General features: G+C 40.9%; 2 protein-coding genes across 2 annotated transcripts; one reads left to right on the top strand and one right to left on the bottom strand.

Moving 5' to 3' along the window:
- Positions 1-216: 216 nt before the first annotated feature.
- gemin2 (gem (nuclear organelle) associated protein 2) lies at positions 217-5,207 on the top strand. The gene is made up of 10 exons (XM_037796785.1): positions 217-539; positions 870-954; positions 2,102-2,191; positions 2,541-2,600; positions 2,815-2,931; positions 3,139-3,183; positions 3,288-3,356; positions 3,730-3,840; positions 4,491-4,549; positions 4,769-5,207. Exons 1-10 carry the CDS (start codon positions 415-417, stop codon positions 4,806-4,808), a joined length of 801 nt encoding a protein of 266 aa, XP_037652713.1. The 5' UTR covers positions 217-414; the 3' UTR covers positions 4,809-5,207.
- Positions 5,208-5,776: 569 nt separating this feature from the next.
- On the bottom strand, positions 5,777-13,899 carry pnn (pinin, desmosome associated protein). The gene is made up of 9 exons (XM_037746682.1): positions 13,742-13,899; positions 13,241-13,318; positions 11,189-11,260; positions 10,230-10,305; positions 9,922-10,016; positions 9,716-9,791; positions 9,026-9,181; positions 7,938-8,076; positions 5,777-7,769 (listed from the first exon to the last, which is right to left on the bottom strand). Exons 1-9 carry the CDS (start codon positions 13,852-13,854, stop codon positions 6,460-6,462), a joined length of 2,115 nt encoding a protein of 704 aa, XP_037602610.1. The 5' UTR covers positions 13,855-13,899; the 3' UTR covers positions 5,777-6,459.
- Positions 13,900-24,679: the final 10,780 nt, after the last annotated feature.

Here is a 24,679-nt window from a genome sequence, read left to right on the forward strand (position 1 = left end):
AACATTATCTGCCTGGTGACTGGTCAAAGGTTTTTATTTTATTTAAATAGTAGAAAGTAGAAAGTATAAGCTGACATTTCACTGTGAAATAAATAAACAAGTATAATTGTTTTGGCAGGCCACATTGTGCTCATTTTATGGACTTTGGCCTTTTATCTAAAAAGATGACAACTCGCACGTGGTGGCACCATAACAACCAACGCCGCGCGCACAAAGACGACGTCATTACTCCGCGTTACCAATAAAGATGGCTACCTAGTTAGTGAGTAGTTTTACCAGCTGTGAATAAACACATTGTTTTCGGTCGCTAGAGGATTTGTTTTGGTGTTGTAAGTGGGCACTTCATTAGTTGGCATACTTGGCAACATTTTACCGCATATGTTTTGGTAGAAATTAGCTTGTATTTGGTTGAAAATGAAGTCGGACGTGGAGGAGTTGATGCCGAGGCTGCTGCCCGTTGAGTACGGAGCCGGTGCTGCTGAGGAGCTGGACCTGAAGGGACCGCCGAGAAACCCCCGGGAGTACCTCAGACAAGTCCAGTAAGTTCAGCTCCAATAACTCCTTCTTTGTCCGGTTGGACAGTGGAGAATTAGTGTGACTTCATTAGCCTGCTACTCTGCTGCTGCTGCTGCCACCGGATATAGTGTAGCTAGTGGAGGTCTCATCAGTCAGCTTCAGGTTCATGTATCAGAGAGTAGACTTTTACTGTGAAAGCCAGTGTTACAATACGTATCATTTCCACGCTTTGCTCAACTCTACTCACAAAAAAATACCATGACTGTAAAATGTTACTTTTTGTTTCAATGATTGTGAGTAGAGTAACTAGTATCAGATGTGCTTGAACGGTGTGTGTGTGTGCTTTTCCTCAGGTTGGAGGCGTCGCTGTGTCCAGAGGTGGTGGTTGCTCAGATTGACCCCAAGAAACTGAAGAAGAAACAAACAGTGAATGCCTCTGTGAGTGAATGCACACTATGTCATTTCAAATGAACAAATTAATGCATAAACATGGGAGTGCAGTATCTACCTGAATGATCCTTTTGATGCCATTTGTGCTGTTCTATATTTGAGTAACTGCATTTGAGTTAAAGGTCCCATATTATGCTCATTTTCAGGTTCATACGTGTATTTTGTTTCTACTAGAACATGTTTATTTTCCTCATACTGACGGCCTGAATATGCCTGTATTTACCCTCTGTCTGAAATGCTCCGTTTTAGCCATTTCGACGGAATTGCAACAGAATTGCGTTGCTAGGCAACAGCTTGGGTCCATGTGTACTTCCTGTCAGCTGATGACACACATACACTGCAACCAGGAATAAACTGGGACACATTTAGAATGTTTACGTTTAAATCTGTGTAAAGGGTCTAAATATTGTATATTTGTGACATCACAAATGGACAGAAATCCTGACAGCTTGTTTCAAATGCAGAGTTTCTGAATACGGACTGTTTGTATTTCCCTGTGAATTGAGCTTTTCGATACTTTCACAGTATTTTTATAGGACTTAAGCCTGCTTTATAATAAAAAAACATGAAAATCTCACTTTTTTATAATAGGGGACCTTTAAGGTATGAATTAATCATCTATTGAAGTATTTTGTTTTTAAATATACAAATCCAATCCAATCACTATTTTATTAGTAGTCAGGCTGCTTACTTGGGCTGATCCGAATGCTTGTATGTAATAATGATGTATAAATCCCAAAATAACCCATGAAATAAGGAATAATACCACAACATTATTCATTATTTATATTCAACATGAATTATTATTAGTTATTCTCAGACGGATATCACTGTTTGTTTTGTGTAGAGGTGCGTGTGTGTACAAGAGTGCGGCAGCGGCACTGTCCCGGGCACTGAGACGGGGGAGATGGAGACAAACAGCCAGAAGAACATGTCAGCCTCCTGCGCCACGCTGCTCTGCAAAGCTTTGAATAGCTTAGAATATTTCTCACCCAAAGAAGTAGTATTCGGGATAGCCCTACTGCTTACATAAAGTATAAAATGAGCTACAGTGGGACACTTGGATAATGTTAGCATGTATGAGATGAGGTGGGACGAGAAAAATGTATTCTATTCATTGTCTTGTGTGTTTCAGGTGGCAGGTTGCCATGCTGCCCCAGTGGGTTTCTCCCCCAGCCTCAGTTGGCAGCAGCGCCAAGTCAGTAACTTCTCAGATGTCAGACAGGTAAAACAATTTCCAGGCCTTTCTTATTTACTAGAGTTCAAAAAATGTATCACATGTATATTACAAAGGACCAAAACCTGAAGCAATGTCTTCAAATCTTTTGTTGAACTGGAAAACATTTTTTTTATTTGATTTAGAATATGAAACAAAGGAAAGCAGCAATTCACTGCTGAAAATCAATGTCATAGGATAATAAAAGAAATATTACTTGCCTGTTTTCAAATGTGTTGCAATGATGCTTTTAGGCAGGAATAAAAAAAAAAAAAGGCAGAGTTGTGTTCTGTTAAAGGCATGCAAACTCTAGAGCACTACATGATCTGTTTTCACAGTCAAACTGTTTTGCCTTCAGAGCATCACAAAGAACAGGGATCACTGGAGCAGCCACACCCTGGATGACAACGTACTGATGGTGAGGAGATGCCGTGGAGTTCATTCAATAGTTTAAAAAGTGTACAATTGATTACCGTCACATTTGAGGTGTCACCACGAGAGCATCTGTTTCTGAGTTTGAGCAGAATGCTGATCACTAGAAATTTGAAATAGATATGCATATAAGACGGGGCAAACTGAAGAAATTTTTTGCATTTATTATAAATTCATATTTTTGTATGTGTGTCCTACAGCCAAAGCTAACAGATGAGGAGGGCTGGAAGAGATTTTGTTTAGGAGAGACGGTCTATCTGGGCACTTCGTCCTGCCACACAGATGCTGAACCAGAGCCAGCACTGGACTATAGCAAGGTAGTATGACTGTGTGTCTGTGTGAAGGATCAAGACTCATTTATTGAGATATTGTTATTTTAAAAAATCTGTGAAATTTTCAACTGTCACTTTAAAATCTAAACTGATCCCAGTAATAACTATTGAAACGTATAAAGTTTTTTTTTAATCATATAAGAGCATGTAATATAATATAATATAATAATCAAAGCATGTGTCTGTGCTCAGGTGGGCTTCCCTCCCTTCCTCACCATAGTCAGCAGACTGAACCAGGTAAATAATAACCTCCCGGTTTACACATTCAGCTCCCACGCTGAACCAGCTCAACACTCTGATTAAGTATTAGTTTTGAACCATCTCTCTCTGTGTGTCTGCAGTCCACAGTGCTGATGGTGTTGGACATTCTCATCTGTTGGTGTGAGGAACACGAGTTTGTTCCACAGTTGGTGAGTTTAGTTTATTAAGTTGCTCCACACACTATGCTCATTGTTTTCAATACAAGAATGACTGTAATTGTTCTGAAGTGTTTTCAAAGGAGTTTACACACAGAACATGACAAAAATATTTTTTTGGTATAATATTGAGATAAACAGGATGTCAGCATGTCCAGTAAAAGGGTTACAGCCACACTGTGTATCTGCTTTTTTCTTCTTCAATTGACCACCCAATGTGGAGAAGAAATACTTCTACATTTTTTAAGCTTGTCCATTCTAATCCTTTCCGTTTGAAATATGAAAGGTGGTGGTTCACTCAATGTTATTACGTTTTTACTGAATAATCGCGAACTTGTTCTGATTCTCCTGTGTTTGTATGTCATAGGGTCGCTGGTTGTATGCTTTGTTGGCCTGCCTGGAGAAGCCTCTGCTGCCTGAAGCCCACTCCTCCATCAGACAGCTGGCCAGGAGATGTGCTCAGCTCCGCAGCACGCTGGTAGGATCTAGCTTCTACCACTGCTTTGCTCCTATTTTCTAAAAGTTGCTATTTTTTGCTTCCTTTTGTCTATCTTTGGTGCTAAAACCACCCTGCAGAAGATTGATTGATTTTGAGTGATTATTGTGACTGCTTTGTTTGTGATTACATTTTTGTTTAGTTTTAACAGCTAGGACATAGGCATTGCCTAATGTGCTAAAGGACTCTGTGGATTTTTGATGTATTTCGCAATTTTTTTTCACACGCACACGATTTGACTCTCCCAAACACACTCAATAAAATCTATTCTTTTTTCCGTAATAATTTATTGGGAGTAACAACAGGTGTACATTTGTGCTCCATTTGTAATGTACAAATGGAGCACAAATGTAAAAAATTGTTTTCATATTTTGGTATTTTTTTCCCCCAAACCACCCTCACCCATTACCGATGCAAAAAGGCTAAAGAATAAAAAACAAAGTAAAATAAAATACATTTAAATAAATATTAAAAAATAAAGTACGTATTGACAGTAATGATAACTATTGGATAAATCCCAAACTACAGATAAAATAGGCTGATAAACTTTACCATCTACAAATGGACAATTTAACTGTTTTCTTATTTATTTTTTATTTAACATTTGTTTTTTTGCTTTTATGATTCCACAGGAGAGTCAGGAGGATGAGAAACTGCCTGCCCTCAACCTGCTCATCTGTCTTGTTGCCAGGTATCTACCACTGAGTAGTTAACATTTGTCTGGTCTCATAACATTTCATATATCAACAAAGAGAGTAAGAGGTTTTAAAGAGTTTGTGGTCCCAACTACCAATATCTAATTTGTTTAGAGTGATTATACCAACATATTACAATTTTAATGATATATAATGTGTGTGCTAAACACTGTATGCATGCAATTATGCTCATTTTATCTTGATCTTTCTTGCAGATACTTTGAGCAGAATGACCTGGCAGACCAGCCGGAGTGAGCACAGGGTTGAACTGTTGACCAATATTAAGACATTAAGGAGGAGTATGTTGTATGACCTGTTACCGATGCAGCGTTCAGGCGGCAGGCTGCACAGCGAAGCAATGAGACACTTACGGCGACTCAGCGGAGAGAACTTTCCAGGAACGCAGCAGTGCAAACAACCGTTCAGGGAGCTGTGGCGATTCTGCACGTCGTGATGAAAGTTGATGACAGAACTAAAGGGACTGGATCATGAACTCACAACATGGATTATTTCAAGTCATTTGGATCTTTGCTGATTTAACTGGACAGCAACCAAAGCATAAGATGATTATCGTTTTTGTTTATTTGTGAATTTAGTTCTGAGATTTATGGATGTAAAGCAAAAGTTTTCTATTAAACTGATTTGTAGGATAAATACTTATGTGGATATTTTTGATGGTCATAAATGTTACAGCCCTTATATTGCAAATATAAATACTTTTTAGCTAGACAAATGGCAAGGTCCAACACTTCAAATACACCAGTACTGCACAGATTACCAACAATCAAATGTAATATATTAGAGAATGAATCTGAATGATTGGTTAACATTTGCGTGACTTTGGTATTTTAGTTTGGATTCACCAAAGTCACAAACTAACCAATCAATCAATGCAGCAGTAGACCAACTCCAACTTCTGCAAGGTAAAATTACTGTTTTTATCAATCGTGGCTTTGAAGAGAGCATAGATAACGACTTCAGTTCCCTGTTGGAAAGGGCTGTCTGACAGCAAAGTAAAGTGATGAAAATATTCTAAATATAGCATACACATACTTATATTGATTTTTTTTTTAGGTGGCTAAAATACAATAAAGGTTTTTTTTCTGTATTTTGGCATTTAACAGACCAAACAATTAATGGGAAATCAACTGATTTATTGAAATGATAAAGTTGAAAACAGTTGCAGCCTTAATGACTGAAAAAAAAATACCACACAACACATGTTCACTATTACCTCACCTTTAATTTGAAGCAGATTTTCAGTCGGTACAAAAAAATGGAAGAAAACTTTCAAAAACCAGCATTTGAGCAAATCACACATGTACCCACGTGGTGGAGATACAAGGGCTTTGACATTGATCAAATAGTGGAAATAAATGAGGATTAACAGCGTTGTCACATCAATTTGAAAACACAACTACTGTACATTAATGGTTACTGCTACCATAACCACCCATGCCCCGGCCTATGGCGTTATGATTAGGATGAATAAACAAACATTCAACACCAGCTTTTCATTGTAGCGCCACAAAGACCTTTTTTTAAAACATTGTCAAGCCGAAGATAAAAATGGCAGGACTAAAAAATGGAGTCTCGAATAGTCTCGAACCTGTTTAGTAAGCGGTCCAATTAGAGACTAAGAGTCCAGTTTACATTTCTTTTGCCAAGTAAAGGGAAAACGGAGGAAAAATTATAACCAGTTTTCAATTTCTTTTATGAAATCGACTTATAAATCCCTACACTGAGAAAATATGTCGTCGTATGTTAAAACCTCAAAAAGCCATTATGTGGCGTTTTCAAGGGGAAAAAGCTAGTTTAAAAACTCTTGTCATGTCATTAAGTAAATAGTTGATTTTCCCTCAGCGTTTGCCAGCTTTACCATACGGCAGCTAAATGAGAAACCAGATTAGCGTCTCTTGTCCTTCCTGTCTCTATCTTTATGCTCCCTATCGCTCCTGGACGACCTGCTCCTCCCTTCTTCGCTCCTCCTCTTCTTCCTCTCCTTGGTTCCCTTTGAGTCCCTCCCTCCTCCTCCTCCTCCTCCTCCGCTGCTCCCTCCTCTCTTGCAGTGGCTTTTCTCCTCTCCTCCTTTCTTCCTGTCCCTGGCCCTGTCCGACGGCCTCCTCTTGCGCTTGCCGCTGTCTCGGCTGCGACTTCGGCTGCTGCTTTTGGACGACGAGGACGAGGAGGAGGAGGACGACGAAGAGGAGCGGCTGGATCCGGAGGAGGAGGAGGAGCTTCCGCTGGAGGAGGAGCCCGAGGTGGAAGAGGAGGAGCTCTTGCTGTGAGTGCGGCCCTTCTTTGGCTCCTTAACCTTCTTCCTCCCTCTCCCAGCGTCCTCTCCCTCCTTAGAGGGTGCGGGGGGAACGCTGGGGGCCTCCTGGGTCGCGGGCAGTTCTTGGGGTGCTTCGTCCCCTGGTTTCTCTTCCACCGTCTGGTTCTCAGTTGCTGAGTTCTGGACCTCGAGGCCGGGGATGGTGAAATCGTGCCCAGGCAGCTGTTCGGCACCTGTTTGGGGTTCTGGGGTTGGAGAGGATCTCTTGGTCTCAGAGGACTTTACTGCTGGTTCCCCTGCAGCGTGGCTGAGCTGGGGCTGGTGACTTGTGTTTGGTGTTTCTTGGCTGGTTACGGCTGGTGGTTCAGAGGACTGGTAGTCCTGGGTCTCTTCGTTTTGGAGGTCTGTGGGCTCCTGTTTCCTGTCTGTTTTTCCCTTCTCTCCCTCTCCCTTCCTGCCGTCCCCCTGCTCTGGCCCGCCCCCCACCTCCATCTCCATCTCCTCTGACCCTGGACTCGCCTCCTTCTCTCCCTTCTCCCCCCTCCCCTCTACGTCTTTAACCCCCTCCTCTCCTACCTTCTTCTCCTCGCTCACCTCCTCACTCAACTCCATCCCCTCCACCTCTTCCTCCACAATCTTCAACACTTCCTTCACCCCTTCCTCCCCCTTGTCCTTCTCTGTCTGTCTGTCATTTCTATCCCTCTCCTTTTCCCTTTCCCTTTCCATCTCCTCCTCCTCCTCTTCCTCCTCCTCCTCTATCTCTGCATCCCCCTTGTTACCTGCCACCTTAACTACCTGACCTGCTGGCTTACCCTCCGCCGAGTGGTCCATCCCTGTTGCTGCCGTGTTGCCGTCCTGGTCGCGGTTCGGCTGTCGCCGGGGGCGGGACTCCATCTTGCTGAGGTGTTCGGCAAAAGCCTCACGCCTCTCCTCAAACACAACTGTCCAGAAAAAACAAAACCAAAGATCCAGAGAGGTTACAACGCGATAAACACACACAAACTTGTTTTCTCTGGGTGACTGGATAGCGTAAAGATCTAAAGTCTTTCAAAAGTACAAGAAACTTCTTCATCTCTTAAAAGCATGGACAAAAGAAGAACCCTACTAACCATTTAGTTTCTTGGTGGAGTCGTCGAGGAGTTTCTGTGTGGCGGAGCACATTTTACCAGGTACGTAGAAGATATGAGGCTTGGTCTTGGTACGAATGTATTTCACCAGACGGTTATTGTGGCTGGTCCACTCCTCTTGCTGTCGATGGAGGAAAGAGAAGGTTAAATACAGTTCTGGCAAAGAAAGTACAAACTCTCTGATCCTTTTATTTTCAGTTTTCAATGTCTCTTGTTTCTACTGGCTCCAAAACGGCATTGCACCAAGAGCGAAGCAAATTTCCGCCAACAATTTTTCTTTCCACCATCAACCATGGAAGAAATAACCACTGTTGCTGCTTTGTACACAATGTGGAAGTCCCAGATATGTCAGAAAACAAAACGCCGTTGCATCTGGGCGAGCTGTATCCACATACAGTGCCATTGCACTGACTGTACCTAGCAAGCCACGCGTCACTACTGCGGTACGAACCCAAAACAAACAGATATTGCTGTGATTTAATTGCAATAAACGGATCAAAAGGATGCCGAAATAACTACACAATGATGTTGATTTGTAAAAAGTCTGAATTCATGCTTGGTCAGGTCTGTCCGCAAGACGACAAGCAAACAACTTTTAAAATGCCTGTTTTCTGAATGGAGTTCGGAACGATCAGTGCCAGGCTATGCTAACATTGTAGCTGCTCTATCAACACTCGTAACACAGCATAACGTCATCTAGGCATAAATACGGCAGCGACGTTGTTGTTTATACCATAGACAGTCTGTGGTTTATACACATACATTCATACACAGTTTTGTCCGGTCTTTGTACAGATATGTACTATCGTAGCTCTGTGTGCCTGTAAATGGCAACAGTAAGTTTGTCCTCCATTCCATCTCTGATTACACTACATCAGGTTGTCGGTGATGACAGCAGAAGAATCTCGACGCTGATAGGGTCTCGCTCCAGTTCAAAAATTTCAACTTGCGCGAATAGACAAATGACGCAAATTTTGTGTGTTCGCAAAATCGACCTTGATTGTAATTGCGCCGCACGAAAAGTTCGCTTTGCGCTTGGTGTGAACGCACTGTAAGAGGTATTTTCTTACCAGCTGAGCTAATTCCACTTTCTGTTCCAGCAGTCTCAGCTCAGTCTGTTTGGCTCTCCTCTCTTCGAACAGCTCCCTCTTATCACTCTCCACCTTCTTCTTCTCAGCCTCAGCCTGAACCTCGAGCTTCGCCTCAATCTCTGTACGCCGCTTTTGCTGTGGGGACACCAGCAGAAGGTGGACAGAGACAGGGTTACGGAGAGGACGATAAACACAGTTGTAGTGCACAAGCATCAAGTTATTAGCCAACGTATTGTATAAATAATGTGTCAGCAGTTGGGTTTCCCCAACATTTCAGTGGATGCTATTGGGAAGTGAATGGAAATCACACATTTTAAATAAAACATATATATTAAAAAAATTACTAAGTACTTAACAAAACACAGAGACAATACACTGAAACACCATGACCCTGCTTCACATACATTACTTTTCATTTCTGAAATCAGAGCACATGAATTAACCAAATTCTTGTTTCAGTGACAGATTAGCTAAAAAACCACCATTTAATTTAGTAACTTAATGAAAGCATGATTGGATTAAAATATTTCAGGGGCATTTTGTTGTCATTGCCTTGTTGGATGACATTAGCTAATATGAATGACGGAAGTCTGAATATTTGCTTTGCCTGACCTCCTCGATGGCAGTCAGCTCAACAGTTCACTAATAAACCGGATAGATTTTCCTCACCTTCTCTGTGGAGACGTTGGACTCTTGTTTGAATTTTTGCAGGGTCCCCATCAGCAGGCCGAACATACGCCGATTCCTGAACAAAAAAGCGCAAACCCAACATCACACACAGCTGAAATGTTCAGCATTTTCTGTTTGCTGGTGCAATTTAACAAATGTGATCATAAAGATCACGACAGCGAGCTCGTAGCTCATGTTGGCCTTACCTCTGTTTGCCCCTCTCATCCATGGTTTGATCTTGAATGAGGTCTCTGCGTGTTCTCTCCTTGGAGGTAGCTACCACAGACGACTGCAACGCCGGCTGGGGGAAGAAGAAAACATGAAAGAGCAAATTGTTAGGCGTTTGTCTTTCAAAACACTGCATGTCTTAGCTTCTCCTAATATTTGCGATTAATTGTCAGCCTTGTCAGAGGCTGCTCTACCCAAAACACATCAAATGCTAAACTTTCACCCCCACAGGCTGCATGTATGAACAGCTCTACCAACACACAGGAGATTAACTCTTTATTCTTACCTTTTTGACATCGTCATCATCCTCGGCGTCGCTGTCGTGACGCGCGTCTCTCCTGGCCCTCTGGTCCCCCGCCAGCCTGCAGAGACACACACACAAAAAGATAAGACGCCTGTAATAGACAGACACTTCACAGTCTATGTAAATATAGCAACTGCTGCTCTCACAGCTGTCAGCTCTGCTAATTGAAGCCTCACATCTGTCAGAACATGAGTAATCAAAGGCCCTGTTCAGACCTGGCATTAACATGCATCCTGGGTGATGTGATCACTAGTGGACCTCCAAGTACAGGTGTGAATGCACTCAAAACACATTGAGGACGCATTGAGATCCGATCGCATTCTAATGCCAGGTGTGAACAGACATACTCTGAGCGGTCCACTTGTGATTGGATAACCCAAGACGCATGTTAGTGCCAGGTCTGAACAGGGCCAAAGTGATTCAATTACTTACTCCGGGGGTATGATCTTAACACAAGAAAGAGGTACAAAATAACTGAAAGACAGCAAGACTGGCACAAAACGAAGAGTAAATGCCATCATATTTTCTGATTGCTGTTCGGCCTGAGGCCGTCCAGGGGCTACGTTAAAATTAAACTGTTAAAAAACGGTTATACCAGCAAATAGTATATTTCCCAATATCAGCATTAAACTCAATTAATAAAACTGGTTACATTTTGTTGACAATTGATTATTATTATTTGTTACTAATCTACTCTCTAATTCTAAAAGCTAAACAGTCATGATTCTATACTTAGTATGGTATTCAATTCAATTCAATTTATTTTATATAGCGTCAAATCATAACAGAAGTTAACTCGAGACGCTTTATATATAGAGCAGGTCTTAGACCGTACTCTATACATAGCTATATTGGGATGTTTTATCATCATAAATTGTGTGCAGATCTGCTGCTAGTATAACAGTTAGATGCATAAGCATATAAAAAAATTAAAACCTCACCTCAGCAGGGCTCCTTCTATGTCCCTTTGCTTGGCAGGGGGGCCGCCGCTTCCCATGTCTGAGAGACTACGCCTGGGAAAGGACAAACAGACGGTGGTTAGACGTAAGCAGGCACTTTAAAACAATCAACTCTGATGGATTTCCATGCTGGTAAGAACAAATCAATGGTCTTTGCATGTTTTGTCAGATATATTATTCTCTTATTTCTATTATAGTTTATTTGTTTCACAAACCAATATAGGGCAATCATTGTGCAAATACTTACTGAATGTATATTACACTCAGAGGCCAATATATTAGGTACACCAATCTAAAACTAATGCAGCAACGGTCCTGCAATACATCCTACCTTCATGTAGGCTATATGGTGCCTTCAAATGAAACTCGTGAGCTTGTGTTTACAACATGGGAAGTCGTGCACACATGTGCTCGGCGTTAAAGTGGTTAAGTCATGAGAACACCTCTGATAAGCAACAGAAATATTAACATTACTATCGGCGACTAGAAGCCACAGAGGCTAACAATTTAGCAAGCTAGCAAGTGGGTAACATTATGCAGTAAATGCAAAGGCATAATGACAGAGAAAAAAGACGAGGCCGTTGGGAATATCAAGATTTTCCTCAGACATAGTATGTAATCATGAAGAAAAACAATATACGACTAAAATTACAATATATTTACTTATGAACTGAAAAATTTACTTCCACGGCCTCCGCCATTTCTCACAAAGTCAACAAGCACGTCACAACTCGTAAACACGACCCCATTTGAAGGCACCAATAATGTCCAGTTTTAGTTTAAACTGTTTTAGAGAGGTGATTCAATTTCATGGTCCCTTTGGAAGTTGTAGTTTGTGGTGCAGTGGAATTATATAGTGATATATTAGTGTGTTCAGTTTACCATCTTACTATTTAGTATACTCACATTCATATAAACATGTTTTAATTCATATAAATCTACCAAACAGCAGAAAACAAAATCTACAATCTAAAACCTGTTGTGCTTTTCAACTCCTCAGCCTCTTCCCACTAAGTACACCTGCTGTTGTATGATAGTAATCAGGTGAAGCAATGCTACAGATTAATACTCCATCTATCATCTTTGTCCCCCCTCCCAAAGGAGGACGGTCTGCAGGACAGATAATAATGCACACAGTGCACTTTCATAGACTAAGCTACTGGAGTTACCCTGCACTATACTCATTTTTAACTGTCTCTTCTGCACTATATTCACTTTTTTAATAGTCGTGTATCACAGCTGTTACCCTGACCTATATTCACTTTTAACAGTTTTTCTTCATCTCCTTGTATTTCTATATCTGGACTATTTTTTTGTACTTTGCACTACTAACTTTTTTACTGCCCTTTTACTAACATGTTTTTGCACTATGGAACTGTGATGCTGGAAACTTTCCCTCGGGATCAATAAAGTAACTATCTATCTATCTATCTAAGGATTAATACTCCATCTACTAATAAACCAACCAATCAATCAAGTAAATGCCAGTTGGTGGCTCATTCATTAGCCAAATTCACAAATGTGGTTTGAAAAGATGTGTATTTTACGGTTAGGCATGGATCTAATCTCCACAGCTTGCTTTATAATTTATATTTTACATGGCTTGCACGCCATTTGAAGAAAAACAATATACGACTAAAATTACAATATATAAACTTATTATGCACTGAAAAATTAACTTCCAAGGCCAGGAAAAAGTTTGAAGCTTTTAAATCAAAGCTTCAAACTTTCCTGTTTGCTGCTGCCTTTTATGAAACCAGACAATGATCTTATATACTGCACTACAGCTTTCACTCTTGTGTGTTATATTCTATTTTAGCTTCTATCCTAAGCTTGTTTTTATGTTCTAATCTTTAATGTTTTTATAACTGTTTTAATATGTCTTGATGTTCTTTTGCACTTTGAATTGCCCTGTTGCTGAAATGTGCTATTCAAATAAAGCTGCCTTAGCTTGCACCTCCCGATATCTACCACTATCTAAGTCGTCATATATGCCTAGCTTTCTGTACACAGCTTTGTGGAGCCCAGCTTTACCTGAGCAGGTTCATTCCTCTGCCTCTACCTCCACCAGGGCCTGCCATGGGGCCGCTGAGCCGACGGATCTGACCCGGTCTGCAGGAAACACAGAGAGAAACACAATGAAACTAAATGGTCTTGTTTTCTCGGTACTGATGTGGTTAGTTCGTTAGAAGCAGAGCCATGTGATACTAGCGCGCTAAACAGGTACATCTGGAGAGACACCGTGACGACGCCTGCAGGGCCTCGCAGCAGTTAACCGACTGGGTTTGATGTTCACCACAATGTTAAGAGCAGTTCATATTTACTACATGTATGTGTCTTATTTATCAGTTTAGGAACAGCTACTGCGACCTTGTGTAGCTCCAGCTCGCATAAACCAACCTAATGTTTGCTATCTAGCTAACAGACTCATGCTAGTAGCATATCGGCTAGTCGTTTCCATGCTAGCAGGTTGGTTTCGCTTTATCACTAGCAAATACAACTAAAACTAAATAACCACTCGGTGCTTTCTTTTACCTGGATTCATTAGGATCACGTCCCGTTAGTTTGCGGATGTTATCGTCCACATTCTTCAGGCTTTCCTTCGCTTTCTCGAGCTGGTCCTGCAAGCTCCGCACCACCACCGCCATCTTGCTTTCGGTTAGCGCGAATCACGTGTTTCTTCTTCTTCTTCTTCTTCTATCTTCGCCTGCTCGCTTTCTTCTTCTTCGTGGTTTTACCAACCAGCAGCAGACTGGATGCGAGGTTGTAGCGCGTTACCGCCATCTGCTGCTCAGTTTGTATATATCCCAAAGAGATAGCTCAAACATGTTTGTTTTTCTAGTTGTTTTTTTTTATTGTTTTTTCTTATTTTGACAAACACAATAAGAATAATAATAATAATTAAAAAAAAACAACAACAAATAAACACTGGTACAGCTCAGATCAAAAACATATACACTCACCGGCAACTTTATTAGGTACAAGGTGTACCTAATAAAGTGGACGGTGCTAGTACCGGGTGGTCTTCTGCTGTTGTAGCCCATCTGCTTCAAGGTTGGACGTGTTGTGCGTTTGGAGATGGTATTCTGCATACCTTGGTTGTAACGAGTGGTTATTTAAGATACTGTTGCCTTTCTATCATCTCGAACCACTCTGCCCATTCTCCTCTGACCTCTGACATCAACAAGGCATTTTCGTCCACGCTCACTGGATATTTTCTCTTTTTCGGACCATTCTCTGTAAACCCTAGAGATGGTTGTGCGTGTAAATCCCAGTAGATCAACAGTTTTTGAAATACTCATACCAGCCCGTCTGGCACCAACAACCATGCCACGTTGAAAGTCACTTAAATCCCCTTTCTTCCCCATTCTGATGCTCGGTTTGAACTTCAGCAAGTCGTCTTCACCACCTCTAGATGCCTAAATGCATTGAGTTGCTGTCATGTGATTGGCTGATCAGCTATTTGTGTTAACAAGCAATTGAACAGGTGTGCCTAATAAAGTGGCCGGTGAGTGTACAGACGTAGGCAAAGTTGTTGGTAACGTTCCGTTAAAGAGAGAAAAACCCACAATGGTCACTGAAATAACTTGAAACTGACAAAAGTAATAATAAATAAAAATTCACTGAAAATTAACTAATGAAAATCAGATATTGTTTTTGAATTATGGTTCAGCAGAATCATTTAAAAAAACAAACTAATGAAACTGGCCTAGACAAAAATGATGGTAACATTAACTTAATATTTTGTTGCACAACCTTTTGAGGCAATCACTGCAATCAAGTGATTTCTGTAACTCTCAATGAGACTTCTGCACCTGTCGACAGGTATGTTGGCCCACTCCTCGTGAGCAAACTGCTCCAGCTGTCTCAGGTTTGAAGGGTGCCTTCTCCAGACAGCATGTTTCAGCTCCTTCCACAGATGTTCAATAGGATTTAGATCAGGGCTCATAGAAGGCCACTTCAGAATAGTCCAATGTTTTGTTCTTAGCCATTCTTGGGTGTTTTTAGCTGTGTTTTGGGTCATTATCCTGTTTGAGGACCCATGACCTGCAACTGAGACCAAGCTTTCTGACACTGGGCAGCACATTTCGCTCCAGAATGCCTTGATAGTCTTGAGATTTCATTGTACCCTGCACAGATTCAAGACACCCTGTGCCAGATGCAACAAAGCAGCCCCATAACATAACCGAGCTTCCTCCATGTTTCACATTAGGTACAGTGTTCTTTTCTTTGGATGCTTCATCTCTTCGTCTGTGAACATAGAGCTGATGTGACTTGCCAAAAAGCTCCAGTTTTGTCTCATCTGTCCAAAGGACATTCTCCCAGAAGCTTTGTGGCTTGTCAATATGCATTTTGGAAAATTCCAGTCTCGCTTTTTTATGATTTGGTGTCCTCCTCGGTTGTCTTCCATTAAGTCCACTTTGGCTCAAACAGTGACGGATGGTGCGATCTGACACTGATGTACCTTGACCTTGGAGTTCACCTCTAATCTCTTTGGAAGTTGTTCTGGGCTCTTTGGTTACCATTCGTATTATCCGTCTCTTCAATATGTCATCAATTTTCCTCTTGCGGCCACGTCCAGGGAGGTTGGCTACAGTCCCATGGACCTTAAACTTCTGAATAATATGTGCAGCTGTAGTCACAGGAACATCAAGCTGCTTGGAGATGGTCTTATAGCCTTTACCTTTAACATGAAGGTTTATAATGTTCTTTCTGATCTCCTGAGACAACTCTCTCCTTAGCTTTCTGTGGTCCATGTTCAGTGTGGTACACACCATGATGCCAAACAGCACAGTGACTACTTTTCACCCTTTAAATAGGCAGACTGACTGATTACAAGTTTGAAGACACCTGTGATGCTATTTACAGGACACACCTTAGTTTAATATGTCCCTATGGTCACATTATTTTACATCTTTTCTAGGGCTACCATCATTTTTGTCTAGGCCAGTTTCATCAGTTTGTTTTTTAAAATGATTCTGTTGAACCACAATTCAAAAACAATGTCTGATTTTCATTAGTTAATTTTCAGTAAATTTTTATTTATTATTACTTTTGTCAGTTTCAAGTTATTTCAGTGACCATTGTGGGTTTTTCTCTCTTTAACGGAACGTTACCAACAACTTTGCCTACGTCTGTATATAGGAGGTCATAGGAAATAGTCCATAGTGCAGGGAAGTCACAGGATATATGAGTTCATGTTCAAGAGACTCCTTGTGAGATAATGGAGGAGAGATCAGGTCCAATATAATTCAGATAGGGCTGCCAAATATGAGTGGAACTGATCTACTTTGGCATGTAGAATATTTGTAAGATATTTCCAAAGGGACCATCTCAAATATGACTTTACGCCAGCCTTGAACAGAGGGTTTCTTATCACTAATCCACTGTAGTAATATATTTTTTCTAGCAGCAAATGTAAGAATGTTACATAACCTTTTGTTGGCTGCAGTAGTTCATATTTGTACTTGGGATTCCTAAAATTGTGCAATGTCCAAAGACATTGGATTCATTTCTAAATCCTTATCAAATATCTTTTCCATTTCACATAATATTTCAGACCAGTACTTCTGTAATTTATGACACGACCAAAGGCAATGGGTTACGGTACCTATTTTGGTTTTGCATTTGAGACACAGAGGAGAAAGTGAGGGGTCAAAAGAACGCCTGCGATTAGGGGATATATGTATTCTATGTATAATTTTAAATTAATTTTAGCTAAAACATGTTTTAATGTAACAATATGGTCATTAAAAATAACATTTGCCTTAAAGGGGACATATCGTGCTCATTTTCAGGTTCATATTTGTATTTTGTGTCTCTACTAGAACATGTTTACATACTTTAATGTTAAAAAAAACCTTTATTTTCCTCATACTGTCGGCCTGAATATACCTGTATCTGTCTGAAACGCTCCGTTTTAGTACATTTCAATCGAATTGCAACAGAATTGTGTTGCTAGGCAACAGCTTGGGTCCATGTTTACTTTATGTAGGCTGATGACATTCACTGCAACAGGAAATAAACTGGGACCCATTTAGAATGTTTAGTTTTAAAACTTTGAAATGGTCTAAATATTGTATATTTGTGACATCACAATTTTATAATTTATGGCAAATTATTCCGTGGACCCCCTGACAGAATGCCACGGACCCCTGGGGGTCAGCGGACCCCACTTTGAGAATCACTGATACAGGAAATCTTTAATTATGACTCTCTCCTGGAGCTGGATGGTGTCATGTGTGAAGTGTTTCTAGGAGTGCTCCCGCTGTCAGAAGTCACAAGATCCCCAGGAATTATAGTACCATAACTTGTACTATAGCAGTCAGTGAACTCATCATTTATGAATGTTTACCTATAGACAAACAACCAACAACTTGTAATAATTGGGGATTGTAAAAACCAATCAAAGTAGTTATGGCACATGCATTTACTAGACAAAGCTAAAATACATGTTTATGTTTATACATAGTGTGACACTACATTGTGATTTTTCCCACAAAGAGAATACACAATTTTATACCGAACTTCAATCTGGAAACTTATCTCTGTTTTCAGAGATTTGTAAAGTATGTTTGTGTTTAGCTCATATTTAGAGTAGAATAGAGCAAAGTGTTCCTCATGTTGTTTTATTTCTCCTGAGTCACAGCGTAAAGGCGTACTCTCCTCTCTTGGCAGCCAGGTTCTGTTCGTCTGCCCGTCTCTTTCGTACTGCATCACAAACAGCAGTGAGCCGAGAACACCCGCTCTAAATTGAGAGTCCGAGATTGAAAATAAAAACCCTTTTGAATCCGGCTCTTGCATCTCTTGCATATCAAAGTGGGAACCAACCATCAAACAGCATTTCATTTCCTGGGTCATGTCTGCATGTGGCACTGTTGGATTTCTGCTGTTTCACTGCTGATTGCCTTGTGTGTAGAGGGCATTGCAACATTACGACATACTGTGGCAGTGTGTGTGTTGCTACCATTGTAGTTGTTTGTGAACTCACTTAACTTTCTCCTTGTTTGCTACATTTGAAAACATAACTTTTATCATAGCCTATGTCAGATGTTTTGTTTTATTCAAAATGTTTAAGTTAATGTAGAAAAAAATGGAATGTGTAGGTTTTTTTTTTAAAGAAAGGGATTCATTCAAAAGCACGATCAGTTTCAACAATTTGTCAAAAAAAATTATACATTAAAAATAACTTGTCTTTAAGTCATCTATAAGACTAGTAGGAGTTGCAACAATATAAAAATACTGAATGATATATTAATAATTTCTCCTATTCCAGTGTCTGACACACCTCAGTGAAGTTGATTAAGTCTTTGGCATTAAAGAGGACCTATCATGCTCATTTTCAGGTGCATACTTACTTAATACTACGTATTTTCGGTTTCTACTAGAACATGTTTACATGATATAATTATCAAAAAACACTTTATTTTTCTCATACCAGCTGTGCTGCAGCACCTCTTTTCACCTTCTGTCTGAAACGCAGTTTGAGCTCCTGCCCCGCCCCCCGACAAGCCCAGTCTGCTCTGATTGGTCAGCTGGCCCACTATTGTGATTGGTCAACTGAACCAAACTCTTTGGACTCAGCTCCAACTCCGCTCTAACTAGCTTTGTTTGAGAGTGTGCCAAACCAGCCGTTATGCAAATGTTTTATTTTTGTGACATCATCACGTTACAGAAGAAAAGGCGGGACTTCAAGCAAGGTGTTTCAGGCAGTTCAGGAGCAGTGTTTCTGTGGGGGAGAGTAACTTTCTTTGGTGTGGGCTTTGTAACTTTGCAGACCTTTTACATGCACAAAAAACTATATAACACACTAAAGAAAAGGAAAAAAGCACAAAAGCATAATAGGTGCCCTTTAATCAACACGGTGCTGGGAAATAATTGAACGTCACCCCGCATGTTGTTTTTTTGTCACCTCCATGGTAACTGTGGGACACACAAAGATTTGTTTTTTTTTCAACTTGCATAACACTAACATGATAATCTCATTACCCAGACGTGAACAAGCTCTTTGTCTGAGCTCTGAACAAAGCAGGGAACAAACTAAAATTAGCAGGGAGCATTTTTCTCGGTTGCGTCGACAGGATTATGGGCAAATATTTATATCATCAGGGCTACTTGTAAAATAAAATATTAATAAAAGCAATCATACAAAAATGCCATATTAAAGAAAGTGGAGTTGCACCCTTGTTCCACAGATTTTAGGTGTGGCTTTTGGCTGCATCATTGTTATTCTTATCTATATCCATGTTTTTTCCCTGAATGAAACATAATAATTTTGCTGTCTGTTACCGGTGCTCAAATGTAAATCATCCACTTGAACAACGAAATGACTTCTTATTAAAACTGTATGGGGCTAGATAAGAAGTACTATAGATTGCTGTTTTCCCTCAATATGTCCTATTATATGTCTTATATTATTTCCCAGAGGGTAAATCATCATTCCTCCTGGTTTGTCTCCTCTGTCTTTCAGTATCTTTCTCTTCCATTTACGTCGTCTCTCTCTGCTCATCGCTAACCAGCACTTTTCCCTCTATTTCCCCATCGCTGTGTTGTCATGGTGACAGTGGTTGAATCTCATTTGCATTGAGTGTTTCATGTTGCCCTCTCACTAGAGGGAAAGCCCTGCAGTGCAGGGATAGGGTTACCACTCCTTTCTGGAGTGTCGGCCCATTGAGGAGAGCTCATATTCGGTGTTCCCTCCTCATCAACCGCCCTCCCTTGGATGGAGTCTGTTTTTTATAACCATAATAAATATATAGCGTAAGAATTATACATTTTCAATGCCAAGTAAGCCTCTAAACAACATAGTGACCATTGTTTAAGGAGGACCTATTATGCTTTTTCCCTTTCCTTTAGTGCAGGGGTGTCAAACTTATATACTTTTTAAGATACTGTACACACATACTGTACAGCCCAATTGGATCTCAGGTGGGCCGGACCAGTAAAATCATTGCATAATAAACGTTCTTTTAGTGTAAAGAAGTACAAAAATAATGTATCCAGCATAGGGCCTGCTAATCTTATTAGGACAGCAGCACCCCTCGTGGAGCAATAGCAGTGCATTTTATTGAAAAATTGTAATTGGAATACTTTGCAAAGTCATCCAGTGGGCCGGATTGGACCCTTTGGTGTGCCGGTTCTGGCCCTTGGAGCCGTAAGTTTGACACCCCTGCTTTATATAGGTTTTTGGTGCATATAAAAAGGTCTGAAAAGTTCCTCTCCCCCACAGAAACACTGCTCCTGAATTGCCTGAGATGCCTTGCTTGAAGTCCCGCCTTTTCTTCGGTAACGTTGTGATGTCACCAAGTAACACATTTGTATAATACCTGCCTAGCAGCTAGTTTGGCACGCCCTCAAACAAAAAGCTAGTTAGAAAGGAGCTGGAGCAGGGTCCGAAGAGTTTGGTTCTGTTGACCAATCACAACAGAGATGGCCAGGTGACCAATCAGAGCAGGCTGGGCTTTTCGGTAGGGCGGGGCAGGAGCTCAAACAGAGCGTTTCAGACAGAGGGTGAGAAGAGGTGCTGTGGCACAGCCGGTAGGAGAAAAGTAAAGCGTAATTTTTTTTTACATTAAATCATGTAAACATGTTCTAGTAGAAACCTGAAATACAAGTATGCACCTGAAAATAAGTATAATAGGTCCTCTTTAAACCCCAGAAGGTTAGGGGATGTTATCAGTGTATACCCAGCAAGCTGCTGAAACTGAAAACAGGAAGTGAATAAGACAACGGAAGCAAACAACTTTTTAATGCTTTTATTCACTGACTAAAAGAAGAGAAGCATTCATTCAACATTAATTCAAATCAACATTCGGCAGGTTGACCCCCCCTCAAGTGTACGCCACCTGTCAGTTAAGAGGTTTTACATGGAGGTTTGTTTCTCCCCAACAGAACCAAGGATCAACACTGTTCTCTATGATAAAATCTGTCCTCTCAGCCGGAGAGGACTCTTTCCCTGCAGACTAAAACAAAAAAACAGCTGGAAACGTTTCATCGGAGTTTTAGGTTATTTCAGAGAGCAGTTTCAGACGTAGATTAAGCCAAGTTCCCGACTCAAACATTCTCATTTATTGGACAAAGTCTTAATCCACGCCGTTACTCGCACTCGGATGTTTTGTAAAACCGTGTACAGATCAAACTGGGAAGTTTTTGAGAAATTAATGAAATGCATTTAAAAATATGATTTGAAATCTGATCCAGCTGTGTTTTTGGGTTACATCTGGTTCCCCGCTTACAGAAAGAAGGTAAAACCCACTGCTATGTGCTCACTTTAACAAACACAATCACACAGAAACATAACGCTCAGAATATTCAACATTAAGGATGGTAAAACCATTTTCGCAAAACACACACATAACAACATAGCTTCTGATTTACAAAGTCTGTGTGATTTTTATAATATACTTCATGTTCATAAATTGAACCCGGACATGTGTTGCATAAGAGTATACCACGGTAATGCATTGTTGATACCTAATACAAATATGCACTGTGTGAGTTTATATATATATATATATATATTTATCTATTTATATAGTCTATATTTCTTCCTCTATGGTTTTCTAAAGACGCAGCCGGGCGCTGTCAGCACTGCTCGTGCCCCTTTGTGGCCACTAGTAAAGACTGCTGTTATTGCAAACTGTCCTGATTTTAAACAAATGCACAACATTCGTACCACGATAAAACTGGGGCCGTCTAGCCAGTCTCACAGAGACCAAGAGTGAGCCCGCTGTCACCGCTGCTGTCGCTGGGCTGGCTGACCAGAATCAAAAAAGATCTTAAAACGAAATGATAAAGATTTCATAAATCATCATAAGGCCAAGTATTGTCATTGCAAGTTCTTATTAAGTTTACGTCGTCATTTCTACTGCCAGACCGAAAGAAAATGTAAAAACTAAACTAAAAAAAAAAAAGAAAAAAAATAGAGAAGAGTGTGGATTATATGCATTCCTCTTGCATAGTTGTGCGGCTGGACTGGGCAGCAGGCCTGCCTGCCTGGCTAATTAGGAGGTTTTGGCTCTCCAGACTTGACAAGAAAGACTTTGTTTCGCAGCCAGAAACATCAGAGCCACAGTAGCTGAGATCTAAATGAAGATAGTTGGCTGACACTGAGCATGAATATCTATCAGTTCCTTGATATAGCCGGGCGCTACACCGACCTCCAGGGTGTATGCACCCCGGCTACTGACAGAGTTTGGCCAGGTTATGCTATCAGTGCCATTTTTGTTGTTTCTTCTCTAGATATGCAATGTGGCAGGTATGTGATAATACCCTTAATATCACCGAGATCATCATCATCATAAGCTGGCTGGAAAACCAGTTTTCAGGTCAGCTATGGCTGAAATTAAACTGGAGAATCCAAACTTCCTCTAAGGCTCTCAGAGTAAACCTTCCGTCCGCTGAGATTATATCATCTAGCCTTATACACATCTATCTATATCTGTTACACAGGACTGATTTTATACCAGTGCAATGCACATCCAGTGTTTTTCCTCCAAGTAACAGAAGCATATATCAGGATGTTAACGAGATTCTTCACATTCCTGCACGAGTCCAGCCCTATGTGAGCCTATTGAAAGTCTGGTAGTAGTCTATGGTCTTAGTATTTAGGTAAAAAAACTTAAAACAAATACAGGAAGCGTCTGAAATCTCACATCGGGATGAGGGAAACCCTGTCTCTTAATGGTAATCCTTTCAGAAACATGGCCCCTTACTACCTCTTTTCTACAGCTATTTTAAAGTAGACTTTCCAAAACATTGCAAACATCCCGAGAGTCGACGTTACAAACTCTCAAGCTGGCATCGAGTCTGAGCAATGATCAAAGTGGAAATGAAACTGGTCGTGTCTGCCTGTGGCTCTGAGCCCCGTTCAGACTTGATGCAGATCTGACACAGTCTGCTGCTTTGGTACTAAAATAACACACATCTGTCCATGTCAGTGGTATTAGTATTGGCTATTAGCACAGAAGTGTCAAACCCAACTCTTTGTATACAGTATATGGGCCTGGTTAGGACAGATGTGCCCACATCCCTGTATGTCTACAGCTCTAAGATCGCAACAGTTTTAATAAGCTGTCGAGGCCAACTTGTCTCAGATGGACGACTTTAGAGGCCAGCTCTGTGGATTCAATTACCCCTCAGGCCACAGGGGTCCTGATATCTTCCAGGATATTCTCTATGAATGCATATAAAGAGCACAGAAAAAAAAAAAAACTGGAAATCAAACAAAATAAAACAGGTCAAAAGGGCAGATTGAACTGGCTGCGACCACATCAATGTACAGTAACTGCTGGTAATGGTCTCCTGAATAACTGACGCCTCATCTTGGAACCTGTCATTTTAAACTGGCATTAAAAACAAGGCTCTGCTAGCTGTGTGTCATACACAAACCTCTGTCTGCATATGGTGTATAAATAAGTCCAGCCCAGACTCCAGGTGCCTACTGTGACTTCTGTGTGCATTCATGTGTGTACTAAATACACAGACTGACTTCCTCTTACTGTATTGTGATGCTCTTTCACCTGGCAGATTGATCTAATGGGTGAAACTAAGTCAGTTTAATGGTAAGAGAAACTAGTTCTTATATTTAGCACACACAGTCAGTGTAAGTTGCTTTCACATTTGTGATTTTTTGTGTACCGGACACAAAAAAAAGTCCCCAAAAAACGGCCTTGGGATGCTGTAGCGTCAAAGTGAAAGCAGATAACACACGTTGGGAACACAGTCGACCTTTGAAAGAGCGACACACTTTTTAAATATAACCACTTCCACATGGCGTCACACCTCCACTCTTGCTCAGACCAGCTGGTAATCTGGTGTGACTAGTTGGTACTAGCTGCGTCCCCGATTCTCTTCGAAAACATTTTTTAAAGTAAAAAAAATATATAGTATATATTTATATAGAGTCTAATTCTCATGCAGACATTTTCACCACGTAGTAAACTGTTTGCAAGTCAGATGGCCTGAGCGACCCCCATCTGGAATGTCCTGTTCCTAGCAGATCTCTAGCAGCAAAATCACCTAACAGCTCCAAAAAGCCCGGGACTACAAACACTCCCAGTCAAATTTGACCTTGGCCACACAGGCTTGCCATGCAACGTATCAGATCAGGCACGCTGGCCTGTAGTCCCAGCCGAAAAGCCACAATCTATCAGAAAGTAGCTTCAGGAAGCATCTGAGGGAGTGTTTAGTCCCCGACGTGTTCTGAGATTTAACCAAACTCCTCGTCCTCCTCGCCTTTAGTTGTACATTCACTCACTCCTCACAGTGAAACAGGTGATGGGGGGGAAAAAAAAGAGAGAGAGAGGAATATGGTGGCTAGACCTCTCTGCTTTAGCCTCTGTCACACTATAGAAGCATACTGCACTGGACTAGAACGGCCTTGTTTTGCTCTATTATCAGCAACATGCAGTGTGGACCCTTAGTGCCATCAACAGATAGGAATTTGGCCACATTTGTGCAACGACGCTGCTT

The sequence above is a fragment of the Sebastes umbrosus genome, chromosome 16, assembly GCF_015220745.1.
Source record: "Sebastes umbrosus isolate fSebUmb1 chromosome 16, fSebUmb1.pri, whole genome shotgun sequence".
Classification (NCBI taxonomy): domain Eukaryota; kingdom Metazoa; phylum Chordata; class Actinopteri; order Perciformes; family Sebastidae; genus Sebastes; species Sebastes umbrosus.

Bases quoted from the DNA above. Each gene is read 5' to 3' on its own strand.
- gemin2 (XM_037796785.1), top strand. From the start codon at position 415: ATGAAGTCGGACGTGGAGGAGTTGATGCCGAGGCTGCTGCCCGTTGAG. The intron at 3,357-3,729 runs GTGAGTTTAGTT...TGTATGTCATAG, and splicing joins ACGAGTTTGTTCCACAGTTG to GGTCGCTGGTTGTATGCTTT. The intron at 4,550-4,768 runs GTATCTACCACT...TCTTTCTTGCAG, and splicing joins CTCATCTGTCTTGTTGCCAG to ATACTTTGAGCAGAATGACC.
- pnn (XM_037746682.1), bottom strand. From the start codon at position 13,854: ATGGCGGTGGTGGTGCGGAGCTTGCAGGACCAGCTCGAGAAAGCGAAG. The intron at 11,261-13,240 runs GTAAAGCTGGGC...GTCCTTTCCCAG, and splicing joins AGAGGAATGAACCTGCTCAG to GCGTAGTCTCTCAGACATGG. The intron at 9,182-9,715 runs GTGAGGAAAATC...GTGTCCCCACAG, and splicing joins CCAACGTCTCCACAGAGAAG to CAAAAGCGGCGTACAGAGAT.